Raw genomic sequence first — 21,799 nt, forward strand, 5'->3', positions numbered from 1 at the left:
TGAATATTCATCAGCATATTTGATTAATTTTTTTTTGACTGCCTCGTGCAATTTTCTTTTTCATTAAAGTGATCTGATATTGTATATTATTCTTAAATGATTTTTAAAGTTTATTATCGATTTATTTGCAATTTCGATAGCCTGTTTTAATGCAATAAAACAGTTACTAAAGCTGTTTCCTTTAGTCACACGGTTTCTGGTTTGTAATAAACGTTATACGCGTTTCGGACTTAGCAATGTGTTTGTTAAGGAACTATATTTTTTAAAAAAGAGCCTGTTTCATATTCTTCGAAGAAAATACTCCGGATGACATTCTGATGCATAATTCTAAGGATTCGTTATTCTGTTTGTGCTATTTTGTGATTATTGTATAACATTTCCCATTTGTACATTACAAGATAATTCCCTCTAACTGTAATAGTGAGACATGAAATTGACAGTGCTAATTGAATTGTCACGTACATATTTGAAATCCGATTAACAACAATGGCAGGGGCGGATCCGTGATTTTTTTAAGGAAGGGGGGGGGGGCTGCCATTAATTTTGGTTTTCAAGAGGGGGGGGGGGGGTGTTCCACTCTTGTAATGCGTTATTTTTTACCTTCACAATTTTCTGACAAAATGGGGGATTCCAACCAACCAACCCCCGGCCCTTGATCGATCCACCACTGAATGGATTCGAACGCGTGTTGCATACAAAGATATAAAGCATGGTTTTTTTGAGAGGCCTCATCAGATATTTATGCAGGGATTCAAAGACATACAATTTTCACACATAACAATTTGACAGCACATGTACACTTCTGCTTTTTCCTTGCCTACAAATTTGATATAAAGAATTTTAATATTTAAAAATAATGGAGTACATCAGAAAAAATATTTCTGATTTAGCTAAACCTATAAAGTGTTTCGTCACTTTCATAATATTTAAATATTTGTGAAACTAATTCTATAATGTACAAAAATACTGCATGTACATGTATTGATTTTTAAAAAAAAAAATCATTTTCAGAACTATTCACACAATGTATAAGATCTTTAACGACAAAATAAATAGTTCAATGCAGAATCTGAGCGTATTAGACCAAATATTACCTTTTAACTATGATTGAAAATCCTACCAGAAAGTTCGATTGTATCAACTTCCCTACGGACCTCACAAAAACATTTCTTTGTACATCACATATATACAGTAAAATGTCTTTCTTTGTTGTTTTATCGGGTGATGAAGGTAGCACAATGTAAGATACGCACAATAAAACCATCCGTTAGGGGGTCTAACAAGATGACCCCCTATTGCATACACATATGTAAAAAGACTAGCATAAAAATATTGCCTGCCCACAAAAAAAGGGTGGGTAGCAACAACAAATCAAGACCATGGATCCAAGACAAAATGAATTGGATTAACCCCACCCAAATCATTGATTACTGATCAGAGAAAACTTTGGGATGGTAACAATAAAAGCAAAATTTTCGAGCTATTTTGAACCAAAATCTTTGAGTAACCCTGTGTTCTTTATAGGGGGGGGGGGTATGTATAGACCCCTACTATTATTATTACAGAAAAAATACCGGTTACTGTGTATCAACTAACCAACCAGGTGCAAACACGGACAACAGATGCCCCTGAGTTTATATTGTCTAATGTTTCTCCGTTATAACATTATGTACCTTGATGGGCCTATTAAATGACCTTGTTTCAGGGTTACGACTTACTGATAAGTCTTATCAATGCCATTACTAGGGACAAACACTCTTCTTTTTTTTTAGCAGCGACCTTGGCAAGTTCAACATGCTCCACTCCGGACCATTATAGAGCGACACGTCGCTTGAGAGAGCATGCTAATTTCGGGGCGGGGCTTCTCATAATTTCAATGAAATTGTTTATTTTGTTCTATTGATTGATTGATTCATTGTTGTTTAACGTCCCTCTCGAGAATATTTCACTCACATGGAGACGTCACCACTACCGGAGAAAGGGCTGCAAAATGCTCGGCGCTTATGGCCTTTTGAGCAGGGAGGGATCTTTATCGTGTCACACCTTCAACTGAAAAAATAAGACTTACGGTACATAACATTCACCTAAATGCATCTGGGCTTTAGACAAGGAACGATGTAGTGAACATGATAGTAAATCAAACTTGCCAACACATCAAATATCAAAGGCCTACGTCAAAAGACAAAAAAATTATGGTCCGGACAAAAATTTCTATTATTTGACCTTCACATAAAAGGTCAAAGGTCAGCAAAACTGGCACGCGACACTGTCTTATTATGGTGTACTGTACCAACATACCAAATATCAAAGACATAGCCCAAAAATTCTATTCCTTACTATTACATCAAAGGCCAAGGTCAAATGTCATCAAAATTGGCACGTAACACTATCTTATCATGGTATACCCACATACCAAATATTAAAGGCCTCTATCAAAAGACAAACAAGTTATGATCTGAAGAAAAAAAGCCCCCAAAATTCTATTAATTGACCTTTATAATTATAAAAGGTCAAGGTCAAATGTCATTAAAATCTTATCATGGTATATCCACATACCAAATATCTCAAAGGCCTATGTCAAAATACAAAAAAAAATGGCCCGGATAAACTTTGTATGAGAAGCGGAAGAAGATTGAATGATTGATTGAATATTATTCAACGTCCCTCTCAAGAATATTTCACTTATATGGAGACGTCACCACTGCCGGTGAAGGGCTGCAAAATTTAGGCCTATGCTCGGCGCTTATGGCCATTGAGCAGGGAGGGATCTTCATCGTGCCACACCTGCTGTGACACGGGACCTCGGTTTTTGCGGTCTCATCCGAAGGACCGCCCCATTTAGTCGCCTCTAACGACAAACTACCCAGATAGTATGACTACGTTGGGCCAACATAGGCCCAAAAATGCTTGTTACGTCGGGCCAACGTTGGCAAACTACGTTGGCCCAACGTTATTTTGCTCATCGGTTCTACGTAGGCCCAACGTGTAGGCCCAACACGTTGTTCCTACGTTGGCCCAACGTGTAGGAACTATATATAGGCCCAACGTGTGGGACTTACACTGACCCAATGTGTGTCGGGCCTACATTGGCCAGGGGCAGATTCAGGAATTGTGGTTGGGGGGGGGGGGGGGGCACTTTATGAGGCAGGGGGTCTGGATTATATAGGACTTGAAATATATCTCCTCTTTAGTCATTTGTACTATTTTCTATCATTTTTAATAGGGTGAAAATAATGAAATGACGCAAATTTTAAGGATTTTTGGAAAAAATTAAGTTCTCCCAGTAAAGTAATTCAAGAAATCAAAAGATTTTGCCATTTATTTTTCCGGGAGTGGAAGAAATTATTGCTTCTTTTATCGTTTAGTACATTTTTCTGAACAAGACACCACAATTTACCTTAAATTTGAAAAGTTTAAGGTGGGTGCGCCGGCTTCCTCCCTTAAATCCGCCACTATTGGCCCAATTGCAATGTATTGGGCTCTATAACTTATTACACATCAGTGCTAGAAAACTCTTTTGATCCAATGTACATTAACACAATCTTTTTAAGTCTCTCTGTCAAACAATAACTCACCATTTAGGACTGTGATTCTATTTTACCATGAAAAATAATCAAATATGATTGGTCTTTGACAGAAAAGTAATACAAAATCTCGTGAAAAAAACATTCATTTTTAATTTCTCTGTTTAGTTACACAAATGAAAAAGAAGGTATCCGATACAATTACAAAATTAACAAGGAAATTGTTCATATTCTATTACATGTAAGTATTGAGAGCGGTAATACGCGTATTACAAAGAATTTATTTATTTATTGGTCTCATCCTCAAGCTCACTCTCATTTTGTTCAGCTTGAATTTGAATTTGAAGTTTCTTTTTCTCTGCCCTTCTCTTTCGTCCCCCATATCTATCACTAGCAAAGCGAAACCAGTGTTTTGCCACGTTGAAAATTTCTACGTCTGTTGCATTAGCACAGAGGCGATTCTTCCTCACTGTTTCTGATTAAAATAGATAAAAGAATGTTCATCAAAAGTGTTTATTTCTCAAAGCTTGTTCATGAAATCTCTCTCTCTCTCTCTCTCTCTCTCTCTCTCTCTCTCTAACACACACACACACACTTTACATACCTTTCAATATTTCCTGTAATTTCAGTGAAGAGAAGACAATTCCCCCCCCCCTTTTCCCATCCAGTTGATGTTTACTGCTAGTTTTGTGGTGATCATGTGGGAAAGTAGTCTCCTTACTGAGCTTTTCGAGTTTTCACCACTAATAGTTGATAATGATCTCACCTACACATTGTAAATATTAATAGAGAGTCAAGTGTATACCATTTCATGTATTGATACATGTAATTCAAATACAATATCTTAAGATGAACATAATTTTGCAGGGTTTATTTTACTAAAAAAAAAAAAATACATGTATATGTTTCAATAAAACAAAATGATCAGTAACCTACCAAAGTTTTACACGTGTTTTTACTCTGCAAGAGGTCCTCCAGCTTCTGTAGATCTTCTTGTTTTCCCAGTGGAAAACATACATCTAACTGCAGTGTAGTGTCGGGCTCCTCTGCACCAGGAGCAGGACGGCTTTCAAGTCTATCGATCTTTGTGATTGTGGCCTGCAGAAGCTGCGTATTTAGGTGGGTCTGTACTTTTATTTCTTCCACGTTTGTCATAAGTTTCTCCAAACAGTTTAGGATTTTCTTTTCTGTTGCTGAAAGAAATCCACGGCAGAGTTTAAGACAGACATGCAATTAGTCCAAAATGTATGTATGGTTTTGATATCATTTATAAAAAATTGGAATCAGCACAAAATGATATCATATAAGTACCTGAGCTAGTGGGGCTTTTGTCAAATAGTGAAACTGTAGAACTTTATGTTACTTTGTTGTGTGTTGGTTTTGTAATGGTGGGAAGGGATGGAGGAGTTGGCAGGCTTGGTGGGGCCATCTTTCTCTGGATCTTTCGTGGAGATTGTCTCGGTTGTTGTCGTCGTTGGTGTTTATCGTCTTGTTGGTTACCGCCTTCACCCTCTTCCGAATTTGATGACTCTAAACGACTAGGCCTATAAAAAAAACCAACCCGGGATATTACTAGTATTATCCAAATTTACTTTTACTTGTGTAACATAGAAACCATGCCCACAATCGGGTACAAGACATACCTTTTTGTCCTCCTTGATCCTATATTCTCATTTTCTTCTGCACCTGTTTGCAAATCAGATGTATGTGTCGCTTTGGCAAGCTTTTTCCGAGCATCTTCATACTCCACTGCATAAGGAAAAATACCCCATAAACCAAAATATTAAATGAAACACGTGTATGCACAAATTTACATCCATGTTTACGATATCATTAATTCCTCTTACACTAATAAACTTACTTGTTTTTGCCAGTACTCTGACTGGAAGAGGTCTGAATTCTGCATTTGGTGCAATGTTTGCCTTGACTGCTTTAGATATCTTGGCAGACATCCTATAATTTGGCCACAGGCACATTGTTTCATTTTCTGACAACCACCTCACGGGCACCACATCCACTTCATTTTCCTCAGTGAATTCTACCACTGCATACCCCTCATTATTTGACCTAATCAATAATTTGAATCAATTTAAGAAAAACATTATTAATGCCTTTTTTTCCCTTTCAAATAAACATTAATTTTGCTGACTATTTCATTCTGCTGTATTTCTTTTTTGTTAATCCTACCATTCAGTATCTGTAAATGAAACTGCAATATATTTATTCTGAAATGGTAACAGGACACACTTGGATTCTACATCATTTAATTTGGAAACATGATAAGTGTTTCCTAACTTCGAAACCTTTACAATTCCCAACAATTTGGATTCTAATGGACATGAGAATGCATTTTCTGAACTCCCAAAGACCTGATGAACAAAAAAAATGTTACCCTCATGCAATATAATGTTTTTAATTACACATATTTTGCCATTAATTCGTACACAGCTATCTTTGAAATTTGTTTTGAATACATGTCTCACTGTTTCTACTTTTTGTTATTGACAACCATGTACGAGTCTTTTACGAATAGGTCCACTGCTATGGGTTTTACTTAAATGTGGATAAGTTTTTGGTTCCTTTTGTGAATCAGTTTGTTCTGACAATCTTCGAATAATCTGTGCTAAAGGAAAAGTTGGCTTCCTTGCCATTTTTTTCAATTTCGAAAGATAATTTTCAAATGGAAAGGCAGAAATATTGTCCAAACTACCAAAATTATGAGCTTCATTAGCAAGATGAACCAAACAATGAACATTGTATACAGCCATGTCATCACCGTAAACCTGATAAAAATGTGTGACAAAAGTCTGTAACAGATCATGTGCATATTGATTGTATTCAATTGAAAGCCTCTCATTGAGTAGAATATGCATTCCCACACTCAGAAGAAGAAAATTCTGATAAATGTTTGGATGAACAGTATCATGTAGAGCTACAAGTTCGGTATATAGCAAAAACTGTCTGAATTCTGTTGCTTTCCATCTTTCTATCTCTGCTAAAGACCTAAGCTTTCTAGCAAATTCAGATGGTATGTTGTGCTTGAGAGCCACAAGAGATGCGGATATCTGATGCACTTCGTGCGATCCCAGTCTACATCGCAATGGACCTTTTATCCACAGTAGGTGGAGGCGTTTCATGACACCAAGACAAACTACGTGCATGTAATCCAAGGGAATTTGTGAAACCATGCCTATACTTGTTCTTGAGAGAGGAGAAACACCTAGATGATGACCGTCATCATGTTGTTGAGAAAAAGATTGATCTGTTCTTAGAGGAGCATTTGTTTCAGGAAATGTCACCTTACCTAACCACCTTCCGTGTTGAATACATTTGTCACAACCGTGATAACCAGAATAAGATTTACATCTTTAATAAAGGCTCTGGCTGGTGCATAACATATAATAGAATCAATCGCAACAGTTAAATGTTTACCCAAGAATTCAATTCCATCTCTTTCAATTTCCATGTATTCAGTTATAAAGTCACTTAAATACTCTTCAAGATTATTAGGTTTTCTTTTTCCATAGTACAGGCAAATAATGAAAACTTTGTTGCTTTTGATGTTTTGGATTTTCCCTAGTATTGGCCAAAATTGGTCAGTAGTGCTTATGAATAAAGGTAAACCATCTATATTTATTTGAAGTTTCAGGGGGAATTGTTCTGGCATTAAATCTATACTTTGTTTTATTTCATTACAAATGGATGACGCAATGCCAAAGTAATAATGCTCTCCTCCACATTTGGTTAGAATGTTATAGTTGATTTTGGTTTTAAGTAACGTTCGAGGATCTTTTGGCAAATCAGGGTGAGAATGACGTAAGATTTCTAAAAGATCAGACAAACATTTGGAATCTGATGTTTAACGGCCCATTCTCGTAAAGAATTATTCAAAGTCTCATCTGACTCATTATCACTATCTCTTTCTGCATTTGACTCTGAAGAGTCGCTCAATACATACCTCAAATCACAATGCATCTCAAACTCATCGTTATTTTCTGCTTGTGCATGATAATCACTTTCCTCATTGTCCGCAGACCTTCTACTAGTAACGGATTCTTCACCTGAACTAATGTGCACTGTCTCAGAGCTACAAAGTTCATCATTATTACTTTCAGCTGAAACTGGGACAGTTAGCACTGTACTATTACTCTGTTCAAATATTTCTTCATCTTCACTTTCTGAGACATTTTGTATCAATGTTCTACGACACGTTTTCTAATTGACCAATATGACGTGCCTTTACCCCTTGAGTACTTGTTCATATTCTGTGAAAAGAGATAGTCAGCAAAATAGATTTTTAAAAACCCAATATGAATAATTTAGAAAGTGTTTTTGAAAAATTTGAATATGCATTGGTGTGGGGAAAAAAACCAAAACAGAGAAAGATTTACCTGGAATGAAAGAACACTTTTTAAGCCTTTTGTGTACACTGTTTTATAATACATGTGTAATTAAGACAATAAAAATATTCAAAAATGATTTTTTTTTTTATTCAAGCACTTTGTTACTCTGGTTTTATAAAATCTCAAACGTTTATTTTTAACCATAGCGCAAACCCTGCACACGAGTATGAAATAAGGCTTATATACATTATGACTTTAAATAAATACAGCATGATATACAGCATCATATATATTGCGCAATATAAACGATTGATTTCTCTCAAGTTTCTTTTGATTACTTTCGTACCTTCCTATAGATATTATAAATGTCTGCGAAATCTGTTATAATAAAAACAGAAGAAATTTGCCAAGTTGATTTTCAATCCACTTTTATATAAACATATTCTCCTTTGCATAGTCCCTTTCATATTCTTAATAAAAATACGTTTGTAAAAGTATTCATTTATGTACAAAATGAGGATGAAATCTAGTGGATTTTAAATCAATTTATTATTATATTGGAATTTCAATCCAATGTTTTCCAATCGTCCGCGATGAGTTAGTACCCAGTTTCGCCGTCTTCAATTGAGTATGTTACCAGAAATCATCAATACATCATCGGGTAGATAACGCGGGGCAAGATAGACACTGTAACACGACAAATTTGTTGAAGTGTAAATGTCACTAGTCGTTCATGATGTTCAATACGAGCATTCACCGGGCGGTACTCGCGGGATGGGAGAGAGCTCGGGAAGAACTCGTGTTAATTTGCTTGCTAGGGAGTTTTTTAACATGCAAAGAACTGTTTCATGTTTAACATCCCTTACTTACTGTTTAGACCAAAATGAGTAGGGGGTGGGCGAAACAATACGCTTACCTACACATTAAAGGGGCTTTGAGACCCCCACCCCTGCATTACTGGAAATACGCCAGTGAGATACATGTGTACATATTTCCTCGGTGACTTGAATGTTCATAAAATTTCACGTGGTATTTGGTGATAGAAGGGGTGTATCCGAATTTAACATCAAACGTCCAATAGAAAGCTCGTAACATTTCGTACAAACGAAAACTTTTACCACTTCAATGCGTTTGATTGTATAAATGAACTGACCTCAAATATATATTGACAAACAGATGAATGGTACATGTTCTTGTGGACACTTTGTGAGATGTCTAATGGAAAAAAGTAAGTGAAATTGATAAGAGTTTAGTAAAGTTCAATTTAATCTATAATAAAAAAAAAATTAGAGAGAGAGAGAGAGAGAGAGAGAGAGAGAGAGAGAGAGAGAGAGAGAATGCACCCTTTTCTTTACTTAAAGTAATTATAAATATTTTTGAAAGAAAAATATATTCAAATTTATTAAAATAATGTTTTAAATTAGAGAGAGAGAAAGAGAGAGAGAGAGAGAGAGTGTGTTAATTTTATTTTTACTTAAACATGTTAAAATAATCAACTGTATATTTGAGAGAGATATATATATTCAATTTGATTTAATTGATGTTCACTTTAAAAAAAAAAACACCTAGGGAAATAGCTGCAAATGACACTGAAATCAACTCAGATCAATCAACGCTTGAGTAACTTTGTGACCTAAATTCAGACCAAATGTGATTCTTGGCTGACCAAATTGTTAAGACCGGTGAAGGGCTTCAAATCTAGGCCTATTCTCGGCGCTTACGGCCATTGATCAGTGAGGATTCGTTATCGTGCCATACCTATTGTGACACGGGGACCATGTAGTGAATTTCTTACAAAAAATATCAGGATATTTAAGTGTTCAGTTGTAGGTGGGAAGTTATAATGTGTTCATTTAACACATGTTACATGTGATGGAACCTAGAGTTATCTTTCTTTGCCCTTGTTATTTTCATTTTGATAATTCAGAGTTCTCTCTCCTTTGCGAAACTCTTCATTTTTTAAGTCATGTTTACAGCGCGCGGTGCCCCATCGCATGCAACAAACGCCAGTAGACTTTCTCATGTTCCATCCCTGTCCCCTCAAATAGTAATTATTATTATGTATTTACATAATATATTGGATATTCTATCTATGTGGTATTTAAGTTATGCCATGTTTATAAGCTATATTTCACGCACCCAAGCATTTACAATCTAGGTTGTACAGTTTAGTAAGTGGCCATGTTTTCTCGTGTTATCCATTTTATAAATCAAAACATGGTTTACTCTATTTTTGTATAACTTTATTATTTGATTAACTTTAATACAGAACTCTAAAGTTAAATTGTAAATTCTACATTTCTAGTTTGGTTTATTATCCTATTTAGACCCGACACGTTAATTTCTGTCAGGTTAGTTTTCAGACTGGGTGCATATTTTTTGGTATGTTGTCATGTCATATTACAAGTATTTTCTTGTGTTGAATATATATGTATGTATCATGTTTGCAGGTATCTATGTTTGTGTTATATATATATATATATATATATATATATATATATATATATATGCTATTTTCTTTCATGTCATATTTATGTGTTATTTGTACTTGTTTCAGCACTTTACCACACGCCTACACACACACATACCCACAGCTTACAATAAAGGACTAAGCCAAATGTTGTTGTGTACTTGGTTATGCTAGCTGTTTTCCAAACAGCATAGTAAAGTGAATTTACGGCAGCACGGAACCATGGCTTCTGGAGGACAATCCTTACAACAGAATGGAGAAGATTCTCTAGACAAGACTAAATCTACACTTGCTGAAAAACGTGAAATTCGCCACAGTGAAAAAGGATTCTTGGCATTTGAGGATGAATGCTCAAAATATAAAAAAAAACCTATATTTGAAAACTGGAGAAATGTAGAGACAGGTATCCTTCGTGTGAAAAAATGTGATCGGAACATTGAAGATTTTCAGAAACTATAGAGTGATATAGAGAGTTCATTTAATGAATTTCATACTAGTGTACAACAGTACACTATTTTTCTCCAAAGACATTCGAGAAGTGAACAAGCTAAAGCTGAACATAAGAGATGTACAGAAGACTTTGAAAAAGGAAAGTTAGTTGTGGATAAGGCCTTGGAGAATATTAAAGCTGTGAAACTGGAACTCTTAGAAACTGCATCTCAGATATCAAGACCCAACACAGAAAAGAGAAGAAGAGAAGAACGGAAGTTAGAAATTATGAGAAAGGAGGCAGAGTTAAGAAAAGAGAAACTTCGTCTTGAAGAAGATGAATCAATTAGAAGAGCTGAAATGAACATGAAAAGAAGTGAATTAGATATTGACTTAAACTTGTTAAAGCAGGAACATATTGTAGATTGTTCTAGTGAAGATGAACTCGAGCAGGACCTTAAAAATCTTGATCACATTGAGAAAGAAAGTCCTAGTGAACGTACCCAGAAATATGTTCAAAACATTCCTTCAGCCTACGTTGATATGACCTCTAATAGTCAACCCACTTCAGAATCTCACAACATGATGTCTGGCATGACCTTATTTCTAATGAAAAAACAACTTCTTCCGGAACGTTTCGCGAACTTTGACGACACTCCTGAGTCGTACAATGCCTGGAAATTAACCTTCACGAATATCATCAGTGAACCGAAAGTATCGAAGTTTGAAGAACTTGACTTACTGTTAAACAGACTTACTGGTAATTCTAAACTTACCGCCAGTGGCATCCGTAATGCAAATCCTGGAAAACCTGATCATGCATTGAAAGTTATCTGGGAAAGACTGGACCAAATATACGGGAGACCTGAGATGGTGGAAGCCTCTATACGCCAACAGCTTGAAAACTTTCGACCTATGATATCATCAGAAAACAAACGGCTTTATGATTTGCTGAACATTCTGATCAAGATAGAATCACTGATGACAAATTCTGCATTCTCCACTAGCTTGGCATACTTCAACTCATCAATAGGAGTGAATCCCATTGTTAGTAAATTACCATATCACCTGCAGGAGAAATGGATCACTAAAGCGTCTGCTTACAAGAAATCAAACGGTGTTCCTTTTCCGCCTTATTCATTTTTTGTGACGTTCATTAGGGATATTAGTGAAGTTAGAAATGACCCAGCATTTTCATTCATTGGTAGTAAACAGTCAACTCAGAAGCGCCCTGTGAATTCCAAAAAATCTGATGTAACGGATTACAACAACAACAACAACGTTCGTTGTCCTTATCATAAGGCAAGTCACAGCATTAACGACTGTAAAGCCTTTCGTGCAAAAACTTGGTCAGAACGAAAACACTTTCTACAAAGTAAAAACATTTGTACAAGATGTTGTATCTCAACTCAACATTTAGCAAAAGACTGTCAAGTGAAAATCCAATGTACAGTTTGTGGAAGTCGTAATCACCCTTCAGCATTACATCTCGACAAAGTTTCGTCAGCGAATCCAAGCTTGCATGGCGGGGAGAAAGCGTATGACTCTTCTACTTTACGGACCATGAAGTTAGACGCAGAAACAGTATCACCTGTATCTACAACTCTCACAAACACCAGTGCAAAGTGTACCACTTTCTGCGGTGATCCTTTTCAAGGAAGATAATGCAGCAAAACTTTTCTTGTCGATATATATCATCCAAACAATCCAAACCATATGCATCGTGTTTACGCAATTGTGGATGATCAGTGCAACCAGACTCTTGCATCTCCAGAGTTATTCAATGCCTTGAACATTACTTCCTTACCAATTCATTACACTCTCACAACTTGTTCGGGAAAAACGGCTCTCAACGGTCGGCAGGCGTTAGGACTGAAAATGCGTTCATTTGACACATCTGTAACAATGGAGCTTCCTCTTTTGATGGAATGTGATGACATCCCCAATGAAATGTCCGAAATTCCTACACCGGAAGTTGCAAACAGTTACCCGCATCTACGTATGATTGCACCAAGCATTCCAGAGTTTGATGGGAATGCAAAGATACGACTTCTCATTGGTAGAGACTTAATTGAAGCCCATCACATTAAAGAACAAATCACTGGACCTCGTGGACAACCATTTGCGCAAAGAACTGGTCTTGGTTGGGCAATTATTGGCGAAATTTGCCTTGGGAGACTTCACAAACGAACTACAGTGAATGTAAACAAAGTCTCTGTTCTCAACAATGGAAGTGTAACTTGCAGCCAATTGTGTAAAAATCATATTGAAGTGAAAGAGCAGATGTCAGCTTCTAGCTACATCATTGGAAATCGTGACTTTCATTTCCGTGGTGACAATGTCTTCATGAAAACCCCTGACGATGATCGGACTGGTTTGTCAGTAGAAGACAGGATTTTCCTAAAGTTAATGGATACGTCATTCACTAAGGACAAGGACGGCCTATGGACCGCACCTCTTCCCTTTAGGGAGAACCATCTTGATTTACCTAACAATAGAACTCAGGCTCTACGTCGAGCTCAGATTCTACACTCTAGTCTGCAGAGAGATCCCGAGAAAAATGAACAGTTTGTGAAGTTTATGGAGAAAGTTCTGAACAGTAGAGCAGCAGAAGTTGCACCGCCCCCTACACCAACTAGTTGTTGGTACTTACCTTTGTTTGGCGTTCGACACCCAAGGAAACCGGCACAAATCAGAGGCGTCTTTGATTCGTCAGCTATGTATGGTGGAATATCTCTCAATTCGGTGCTCATTTATGGTCCAGACATGATCAACAGCCTGCTCGGGATCTTACTTCGCTTTAGGAAGGACGAAGTGGCCATGGCAGCTGATGTAGAGCAGATGTTTTACGCAGTTGTGTTAAGTAGTGTCATAGAAATATGTCAGGAAAAAAGCGTTAATAAACAGATCAATTTGTGACAAATTCTGTAAACACAACCCTTTTATACAAAAACAATATGTATATTTCATTAAGTGCATATTGACCTCTTATACATTTTTCACCAGACCGACAGTCTCTACATCAACTCTGTATCACGTGATCAAAAAACAAGATAAAAACGTATCGTGTATGTATAAATCGTTGAATTGGCACGATATCCAGATATCAATGCAAGTTGAAGTTAATATAACTTCAAAGCATATTAATTTCTGAATTTGAAAAGTGCTGAGAGCAAGTTTATTGTGACTTGTAACATGTCTAATTTTTGCATTGAATATGCAAGATGCAGCGATTTTTGCACATACCAAGTTGAATCTAGCCTGAAAAACATATTTTCTGTTGAAGCCAGAACTTGATCCCCTAACTTTCCTTTGGCACTGAAGTTCACATGTCACATAAATCAAACATCTTTCACTTAAAAACCTCGGGGTGTCGTGCCAATGATGAAATTTTCATGTACGGAAACCCTGTTTATGCAAATGAGTCCATTGTGAAAGTAACTATACGTGTAGATTAGGGGCGATATCAAGATCACAATATAATATGGATATTACTTTAGCATGTATGCTATGTAAAGAAGAAATTGAAACTTTTTCAATATCAAAGAGATTTAATATAACCCATTTGACAGAAACTTTTACGCGATTGCAGTTTACCGTTTGACAGCGGTGGTAAATAACGAAACAATATTTTGACATTTCCAACCACAAAAGGACTGTAGATATGTACGTCATGACCTTCGTCATGACGTATGTTTCATTGTGACGTCGTGCAATATGCCAGTGCGGTAAAGTATATTTATGTACAGCACTGGTATTAAAAATTTTATGGGGAAAGCCTTAACTCAACCGCGTACCGATTTCGTGTAAACGAAGCCCACCGTAATCTCCTGCGTTTCTTTTGGTACAGAGGAAATAATCCAAATGACATCATGATAGAGTACAGAATGACTTCGCATGTGTTTGGCAATAGCCCATCCCCTGCTATTGCATCTTATGGACTTTTTAAGACAGTCGAAAACGCTGATCCTGATGTGAAAGACTTTGTAATTCACAACTTCTACGTTGATGATGGGTTAATCTCATTACCTAATGAATCTGATGCTATCAGCCTGATGAAGCGTACACAGTCAACCATGAAAAGTGAGGGTCAGATACGTCTTCACAAAATCACATCTAACAAACTAGCTGTAATGGAAGCCTTTGATGTTAGTGATCATGGATAACTACTTAGAGAAATAGATAGTGATGACACAATTCACAGATCCCTAGGACTTTGTTGGAGTTTGAAAAATGAGACCTATGTGTTTATGGTGCCTACTGAAGAAAAACCGTTTACTCGTCGTGGTCTACTTTCGACCGTTAATAGCTTATTTGACCCAATAGGTTTCATATCACCAATCACAATAAGCGGCAAAATTCTTTTACGAGAATGTACACCTGAAGGAGTCGACTGGGATGAACCTCTACCTGAAAACAATATTCTCAAGTAGAAAGAGTGGCAATCGTGTCCTCGATGTTTAAGTGATATCGCTATTCCTCGTATGATGTCTCACACCTCTGTCAGCCTAGCCCAGACGTCAGAAGTACACATATTCTCAGATGCTTCTGAAAAGGCGATAGCGGCATCAGCATATCTCAGAACTGTGAGTGACGGCCTAACCAGCGTTCGATTTATCATGGGAAGAAGCAAGTTAGCACCCCTTAAAGGCCATACCATACCTCGTCTTGAGTTGTGTGGTACTGTCCTGGCAACAGAACTTGCTGAGATCATTTCTGTACAACTTGATATCCCATTGGAATCCATGAGATATTACACAGATAGCAGAGTTGATTTAGGTTACATTAGCAACAGGACTTGTAGGTTGTATACCTATGTAAGCAACCGTGTTGACCATATATTACGAACATATTCTGCCAACCAATGGAACTTTATCTCCAGCGAGAAAATCCTGCAGATTCCTGTACTAGATGCATTACTAATGTTACCAACATTATGCAGCTACCCTGGATTATTAGTCCACAATGGTTATGTGATATCACTGAAATGGAACCTAGACAGTTTCCACTAGTAGAACCAGATAATGATCGAGAAATTCGACCAACTGACAGACCTGTCATCTGTGTACAAACTGATGTTACTATTGGACTTTTGCGAGAACGACCGACTTTCACAGTCAACGGCTGACTTGGACATTTAAACCTGGGTATTGTATGGAAGCACGATATCGTTAAATATATGTAATGTCGAATTGTTAGACAGTATATAGGGAACTTCTGCCTTGCTCTTGAACTAGCTTTGTTAGTGATTTCTCTTGATCACACAAGTTAAGCAAAGACGAGCGTGTTCAAACTGCTGCACGTTACAAAATGGTGAAACTGTAGTGACTCTGATGTTTGGCTGTCCAGAGGCTTTTTTCAGGTAGAGTATGTTTGGAACTCTGGAACATTGTGCCCATGCACGCACGTGGTTTCGTCCTGGGACGACGGCGGTTGTCGTCGTGAACGGCAGATGATTTTGCTGAAGAGGTGCCAAAAATCAGAGAAGACCCAAGATAAGCTTCGGGATGACGCTTCCCTGAGCGGGGGATGTGTAGCAGACAGTATGTAGGGAATTTGTACTGCATCGCTAGTGAGCTAGCTTTTCTAGTCATATGGTAGAGTCTCTCTCTAAGCAACGGCAAGCGTGTTCAGATCGCTGCACGTTACAATACTATTACAGTAGGCCTGTTAAAAAAGTTGTCAAAATATAAAAACACAAGGCTATTGATTCATTTCATTTATGCATGCATACCTGGGTATAAAATTTTAACTTGCACAGATACCTTGATTCATTGTTTAAACTTGACCAAAAAATCATTGTATCATGATAAATCGAATGTAAGTTTATTATGCAGGGGTTTTGCGTTTTATTTTATCATAAAAATGTATGAAGTTGTTATACCGCTTTATTCAATCAAACACACACAGGTACGACACCGAACATGATGAACGTACCTACAATTGGGAATTACGTGTGCATCTGCACTATTGCATATCTGTAGCTCTCTGGGGGAAATATTTGGACATACCAGAGAGCTACAAATCCACCCCTTATAAGAACCTTCGATTTACGGCGCAGGTCGCTGTATTCTTGTATCATAATATTAAAATAATTCCTACCATATTTTCCCAATATATTTCTGTCCAAACATTTATTAAAGCCGCATGTGAACCGAAAACTCATATTTCGTTTGTAGAAATAGCCATGTTAGGTAGTAGTGAATTCGAACCCCGTTGATTTTTATATCTATTCATTCTATCCAATATGAAGTACGTAAATATTGAAAAGTAATCCTAGTACGTTATGAAAGCCATAAGTCGTGTCCCAGTCTCCGATTAATCGTTTCATTACTGACATATAAAAACAGAGCTTGGCGGGGATGGAACTGGAATTATTTCATCTAAAATATTTAACAAACAAGAGACCCACAGCATAGCATTGAAGAAGATATATGCTATTTAAATGATTTACACATAAACACTGAATACTAGTACCCAGTTGGGCCCCGTCCCGGAGTCAGAACGTCTACCCCGGATATCATGAAATTTACAATTTCGGTAGAGGCCTTCCAGCTCTACATGACCAGATCTATGTTTTCAGTTTTTCTTACAGATGTAAGGAAGGTTTTTTAACATTGGTCAATGTTTGCTGCATCCTTAAGGTCCCGGGTGTGCAGAAGTCCTGAAATTTATACTTTATACCCCCTTGTCTCGCAGATGCTTCATACCATATTTGAAAAAAATAAAATAAATGGCAGTTATCAGGAAGAAGTTAAGAATGGTCAAGCGTTCACGCACGGCGCACGACGACGGATACTGACCAATTGCATTGGGTCAGGTGACCTAAAAATATTTATGGGGATATTAGGTCACATAGACTTTACTGTTTTAGAAAGTGTATGAGTATGGAAATGAACTGGAACAACTCTATAATGTTTGGACAACTTGACCATTTCTGTACATTGCATCGGTTCATATAGATATGTCACGAAAAGGTTTCCATATCATAAGCTCGTGTCAAAGTCAGCCGTTGACTGTAAAAGTCAGCCCATCTCGCAAAAGTCCATTACGACATCTAATCTCATCACCAAGAAATTTGATCATTTCGGTGATTGGAGAAAACTCATCATGGGTATTGCCTATCTCAACCGATTTTGTCACAAGTTTAAAGCTCGCCATGACAAGAATCCTATGCTACCTACCCATTGTGATGAAATACGTGAAGCGGAGATATTTGTCTTGAAACAGACTCAACAAGAAAAGTTCTACAAGGAAATTAACAGTTTAAAGGCAGGACGACCTTTGGCCAAGGACAGTTGTATCGCAACACTTTCGCCATTCTTGGATGAAAACCAACTTTTGCGTGTTGGTGGAAGAATAAACAAAGCTGCTGGAAACCTCTCTTCAAAGGAAATTAATCCGATTATTCTTCCGAAGCGCAACCACATCTCTATCCTTTTGATAAGTCATTTTCATGAGCGAGTAAAGCATCAAGGGAGGTTATTCACAGAAGGTGCACTTCGCACAGCTGGATTTCGGATCCTTGGAGGCAAACGTATGATTTCATCCATTATACATAACTGCGTAACTTGTCGAAAACTTCGTCGCAACCTTGAAACACAAATGATGGCAGATGTCCCAGAGGACATGATAACACCAGGCCCACCTTTCACATCGGTTGGAGTAGATGTATTTGGACCGTGGGAAGTTTCTACTCGCAGAATTAGAGGAGGAGCAGCAAACAGCAAACGATGGGGACTGATGTTTACATGTCTTACATCTAGAGCAGCTCACATTGAAGTTATTGAAGAGATGTTGAGCTCCTCATTTATAAATGCGCTGCGTAGATTTCTGTTACTTCGTGGTCCTGTGAAAATAATACGATCTGACCGCGGCACCAGTTTCATTGGGGCTGCTGAGGAGATGAAGGTGAACACCATCAAAGTGGATGAAGGACCAATTCAACAGTTCCTAGATAAATCTTTCATCACCTGGATTTTCAATGTACCACATTCCTCCCATATGGGTGGAGTCTGGGAGCGAGTTATTGGAATGACAAGGAAAATCCTCAACTCGATGCTCTTAGAATCCTATGGAAAACCTCTAACACACGAGACCCTAGCAACGTTCTTATGTGAAGTTTGTGCCATCATAAACTCTCGTCCTATCGCACCAATATTTTCAGATCCAGATGAACCGATGATTCTTACTCCATCTATGATTCTCACTGGAAAAGTTGATTTCCTTCCAGTTGTGTCTAATTCACTTAGTCAACAAGATGTTTTTCGAGCACAGTGGAAACGCGTACAAGTACTAGCAGACATTTTTTGGAATCAGTGGCGTAAACAGTATCTTGCTATTCTACAGAGCAGACGCAAGTGGAAATGCAGAACAAGAAACATTAAAGTAAACTATGTGGTACTGTTAAAAGATTCTGCTGAAAACCGAATCAACTGGCCAATGGGTATTATCGATCGTGTATTTCCGAGTGATGACGGAATGGTGAGAAAGGTTGTTGTACGAACAATTCGAGCTGGAAAACCAACATTCTACATCAGACCCATTCATGAACTTGTGTTGTTGATTGACAGTGAAGAGTGACTTATGGACTTTGAGTGATCAATGGACTATGATGTGTATTTTTTTCTGATACTTATACGCTTAATATATCAAGTGACAGCCTACATGTATTATTTATCAGTTTTTCATCATTTGTCGTTATTTGAGCGTACATAGTGTATGAAAAGGGTGCTATATAAATATGGTATTATTATTTGTATCCTACATTGTGGTATTGAGTGGCATCTTATAGATGCCAGGCGGGGAGTGTGATAGAACCTAGAGTTATCTTTCTTTGCCCTTGTTATTTTCATTTTGATAATTCAGAGTTCTCTCTCCTTTATGGAACTCTTCATTTTTTAAGTCATGTTTACAGCGCGCGGTGCCCCATCGCATGCTATAAACGCCAGTAGACTTTCTCATGTTCCATCCCTGTCCCCTCAAATAGTAATTATTATTATGTATTTACATAATATATTGGATATTCTATCTATGTGGTATTTAAGTTATGCCATGTTTATAAGCTATATTTCATGCACCCAAGCATTTACAATCTAGGTTGTACAGTTTAGTAAGTGGCCATGTTTTCTCGTGTTATCCATTTTATAAATCAAAACATGGTTTACTCTATTTTTGTATAACTTTATTATTTGATTAACTTTAATACAGAACTCTAAAGTTAAATTGTAAATTCTACATTTCTAGTTTGGTTTATTATCCTATTTAGACCCGACACGTTAATTTCTGTCAGGTTAGTTTTCAGACTGGGTGCATATTATTTTTTGGTATGTTGTCATGTCATATCATTACAAGTATTTTCTTGTGTTGATTATATATGTATGCATCATGTTTGCAGGTATCTATGTTTGTGTTATATATATATATATATATATATATATATATATAAAAGCACAAAAACCCAACAACACCCTACTTTCTTAAAGTGTCGGATCTGAGAAGATACAAGGCCAGTAAAGAAATTTATAAAAGCACTGAAAAGGCCACGACACTGTTGGTTATTTAAAACTCAAATTTTCGACGCAACCCGCGTCTTTATCAAGAGACATAAATTACATAAACAAATAACACACAAAAACGACAAGTATCGATAAACTACATTGGTGAGAAGAGTGATACACTATTGTACTGAGTGATAAAAATGGTGGTGGTTACGTTGTAAAGCGTGTTTACTGACTATGGTTTAGAGAGTTTGTACCATGGTCGGGTCGGGATGAAAATAAAATTATTCTTGAAAAATTACAGAAATCAGAAAAATTTAGAGGGAAATCTTACAAAACAATGTGATTATGGAATAAAATGGTGGGAAGATAATGATATGGAGTGATTAAGTTCAAAACAATATTAGGTAGTCCGTACCATTGATGATTCGGATATGGTGAACAGCGAAAAATAATGATTGCCAGAAGAACACGATTAAACAACAAACAAAGTCAATCAAAGGACACTGATCTAGCATTAAAATCAACAATCGAATAGGTGAATGGGAGAGAAGTCTAAGGAAAAAGATTCAATAATATTTTTATTTTTCAAGGTAATATATTTTTCAAGGTCAGACAAATTGAAGCCGCATTCTAGAAATTCTGATATCCCAACATAAAGAGCTATGCGAATCCGAATTTATGTTGATTTAGAATAATGTTTTACCATAGTTTAGAGGTCTTAAGATGATATATTAATAAAATACTAGTCTTCAAGGTCAATACATTTTTTCCTTTATTATCATCCCCCCCCCCTTTTTTTATTTTAAATATTGTTTTGAACTTAATCACTCCATATCATTATCTTCCCACCATTTTATTCCATAATCACATTGTTTTGTAAGATTTCCCTCTAAATTTTTCTGATTTCTGTAATTTTTCAAGAATAATTTTATTTTCATCCCGACCCGACCATGGTACAAACTCTCTAAACCATAGTCAGTAAACACGCTTTACAACGTAACCACCACCATTTTTATCACTCAGTACAATAGTGTATCACTCTTCTCACCAATGTAGTTTATCGATACTTGTCGTTTTTGTGTGTTATTTGTTTATGTAATTTATGTCTCTTGATAAAGACGCGGGTTGCGTCGAAAATTTGAGTTTTAAATAACCAACAGTGTCGTGGCCTTTTCAGTGCTTTTATATATATATATATATATATATATATATATATATATATATATATATATGCTATTTTCTTTCATGTCATATTTATGTGTTATTTGTACTTGTTTCAGCACTTTACCACACGCCTACACACACACATACCCACAGCTTACGATAAAGGACTAAGCCAAATGTTGTGTACTTGGTTATACTAGCTGTTTTCCAAACAGCATATTACATGTATGATGTGTGTGCGTGTACGAGAGAGAGAGAGAGAGAGAGAGAGAGAAAAATGTTGTGTGAATGTGCTTTTTCACTTGACCCCTAAGGGTAGATGGGCATAATCATGTTATTCAATCCGCGAACTTTACGATAGCATTT

At 36.8% G+C, this 21,799-nt stretch overlaps 3 protein-coding genes across 3 annotated transcripts; all 3 read left to right on the forward strand.

Moving 5' to 3' along the window:
- The first annotated feature begins 12,482 nt into the window (after positions 1–12,482).
- On the forward strand, positions 12,483–14,932 carry LOC125652183 (uncharacterized). The gene is made up of 2 exons (XM_048881592.2): positions 12,483–13,598; positions 14,717–14,932. The coding sequence occupies exons 1-2, from the start codon at positions 12,483–12,485 to the stop codon at positions 14,930–14,932; spliced, it is 1,332 nt and encodes a 443-aa protein (XP_048737549.2).
- Positions 14,933–15,253: 321 nt separating this feature from the next.
- On the forward strand, positions 15,254–15,778 carry LOC130048439 (uncharacterized). The gene has a single exon (XM_056145147.1). It carries the CDS (start codon positions 15,254–15,256, stop codon positions 15,776–15,778), a length of 525 nt encoding a protein of 174 aa, XP_056001122.1.
- A 2,012-nt stretch (positions 15,779–17,790) lies between these two features.
- Positions 17,791–19,349, forward strand: LOC125672783 (uncharacterized). Its single transcript, XM_048909002.2, has one exon. The coding sequence runs from the start codon at positions 17,877–17,879 to the stop codon at positions 19,347–19,349; it is 1,473 nt and encodes a 490-aa protein (XP_048764959.2). The 5' UTR covers positions 17,791–17,876.
- The last annotated feature ends 2,450 nt before the right edge of the window (positions 19,350–21,799 follow it).

This window comes from Ostrea edulis, chromosome 1 (genome assembly GCF_947568905.1).
Source record: "Ostrea edulis chromosome 1, xbOstEdul1.1, whole genome shotgun sequence".
In the NCBI taxonomy this organism is placed as follows: Eukaryota; Metazoa; Mollusca; class Bivalvia; order Ostreida; family Ostreidae; genus Ostrea; species Ostrea edulis.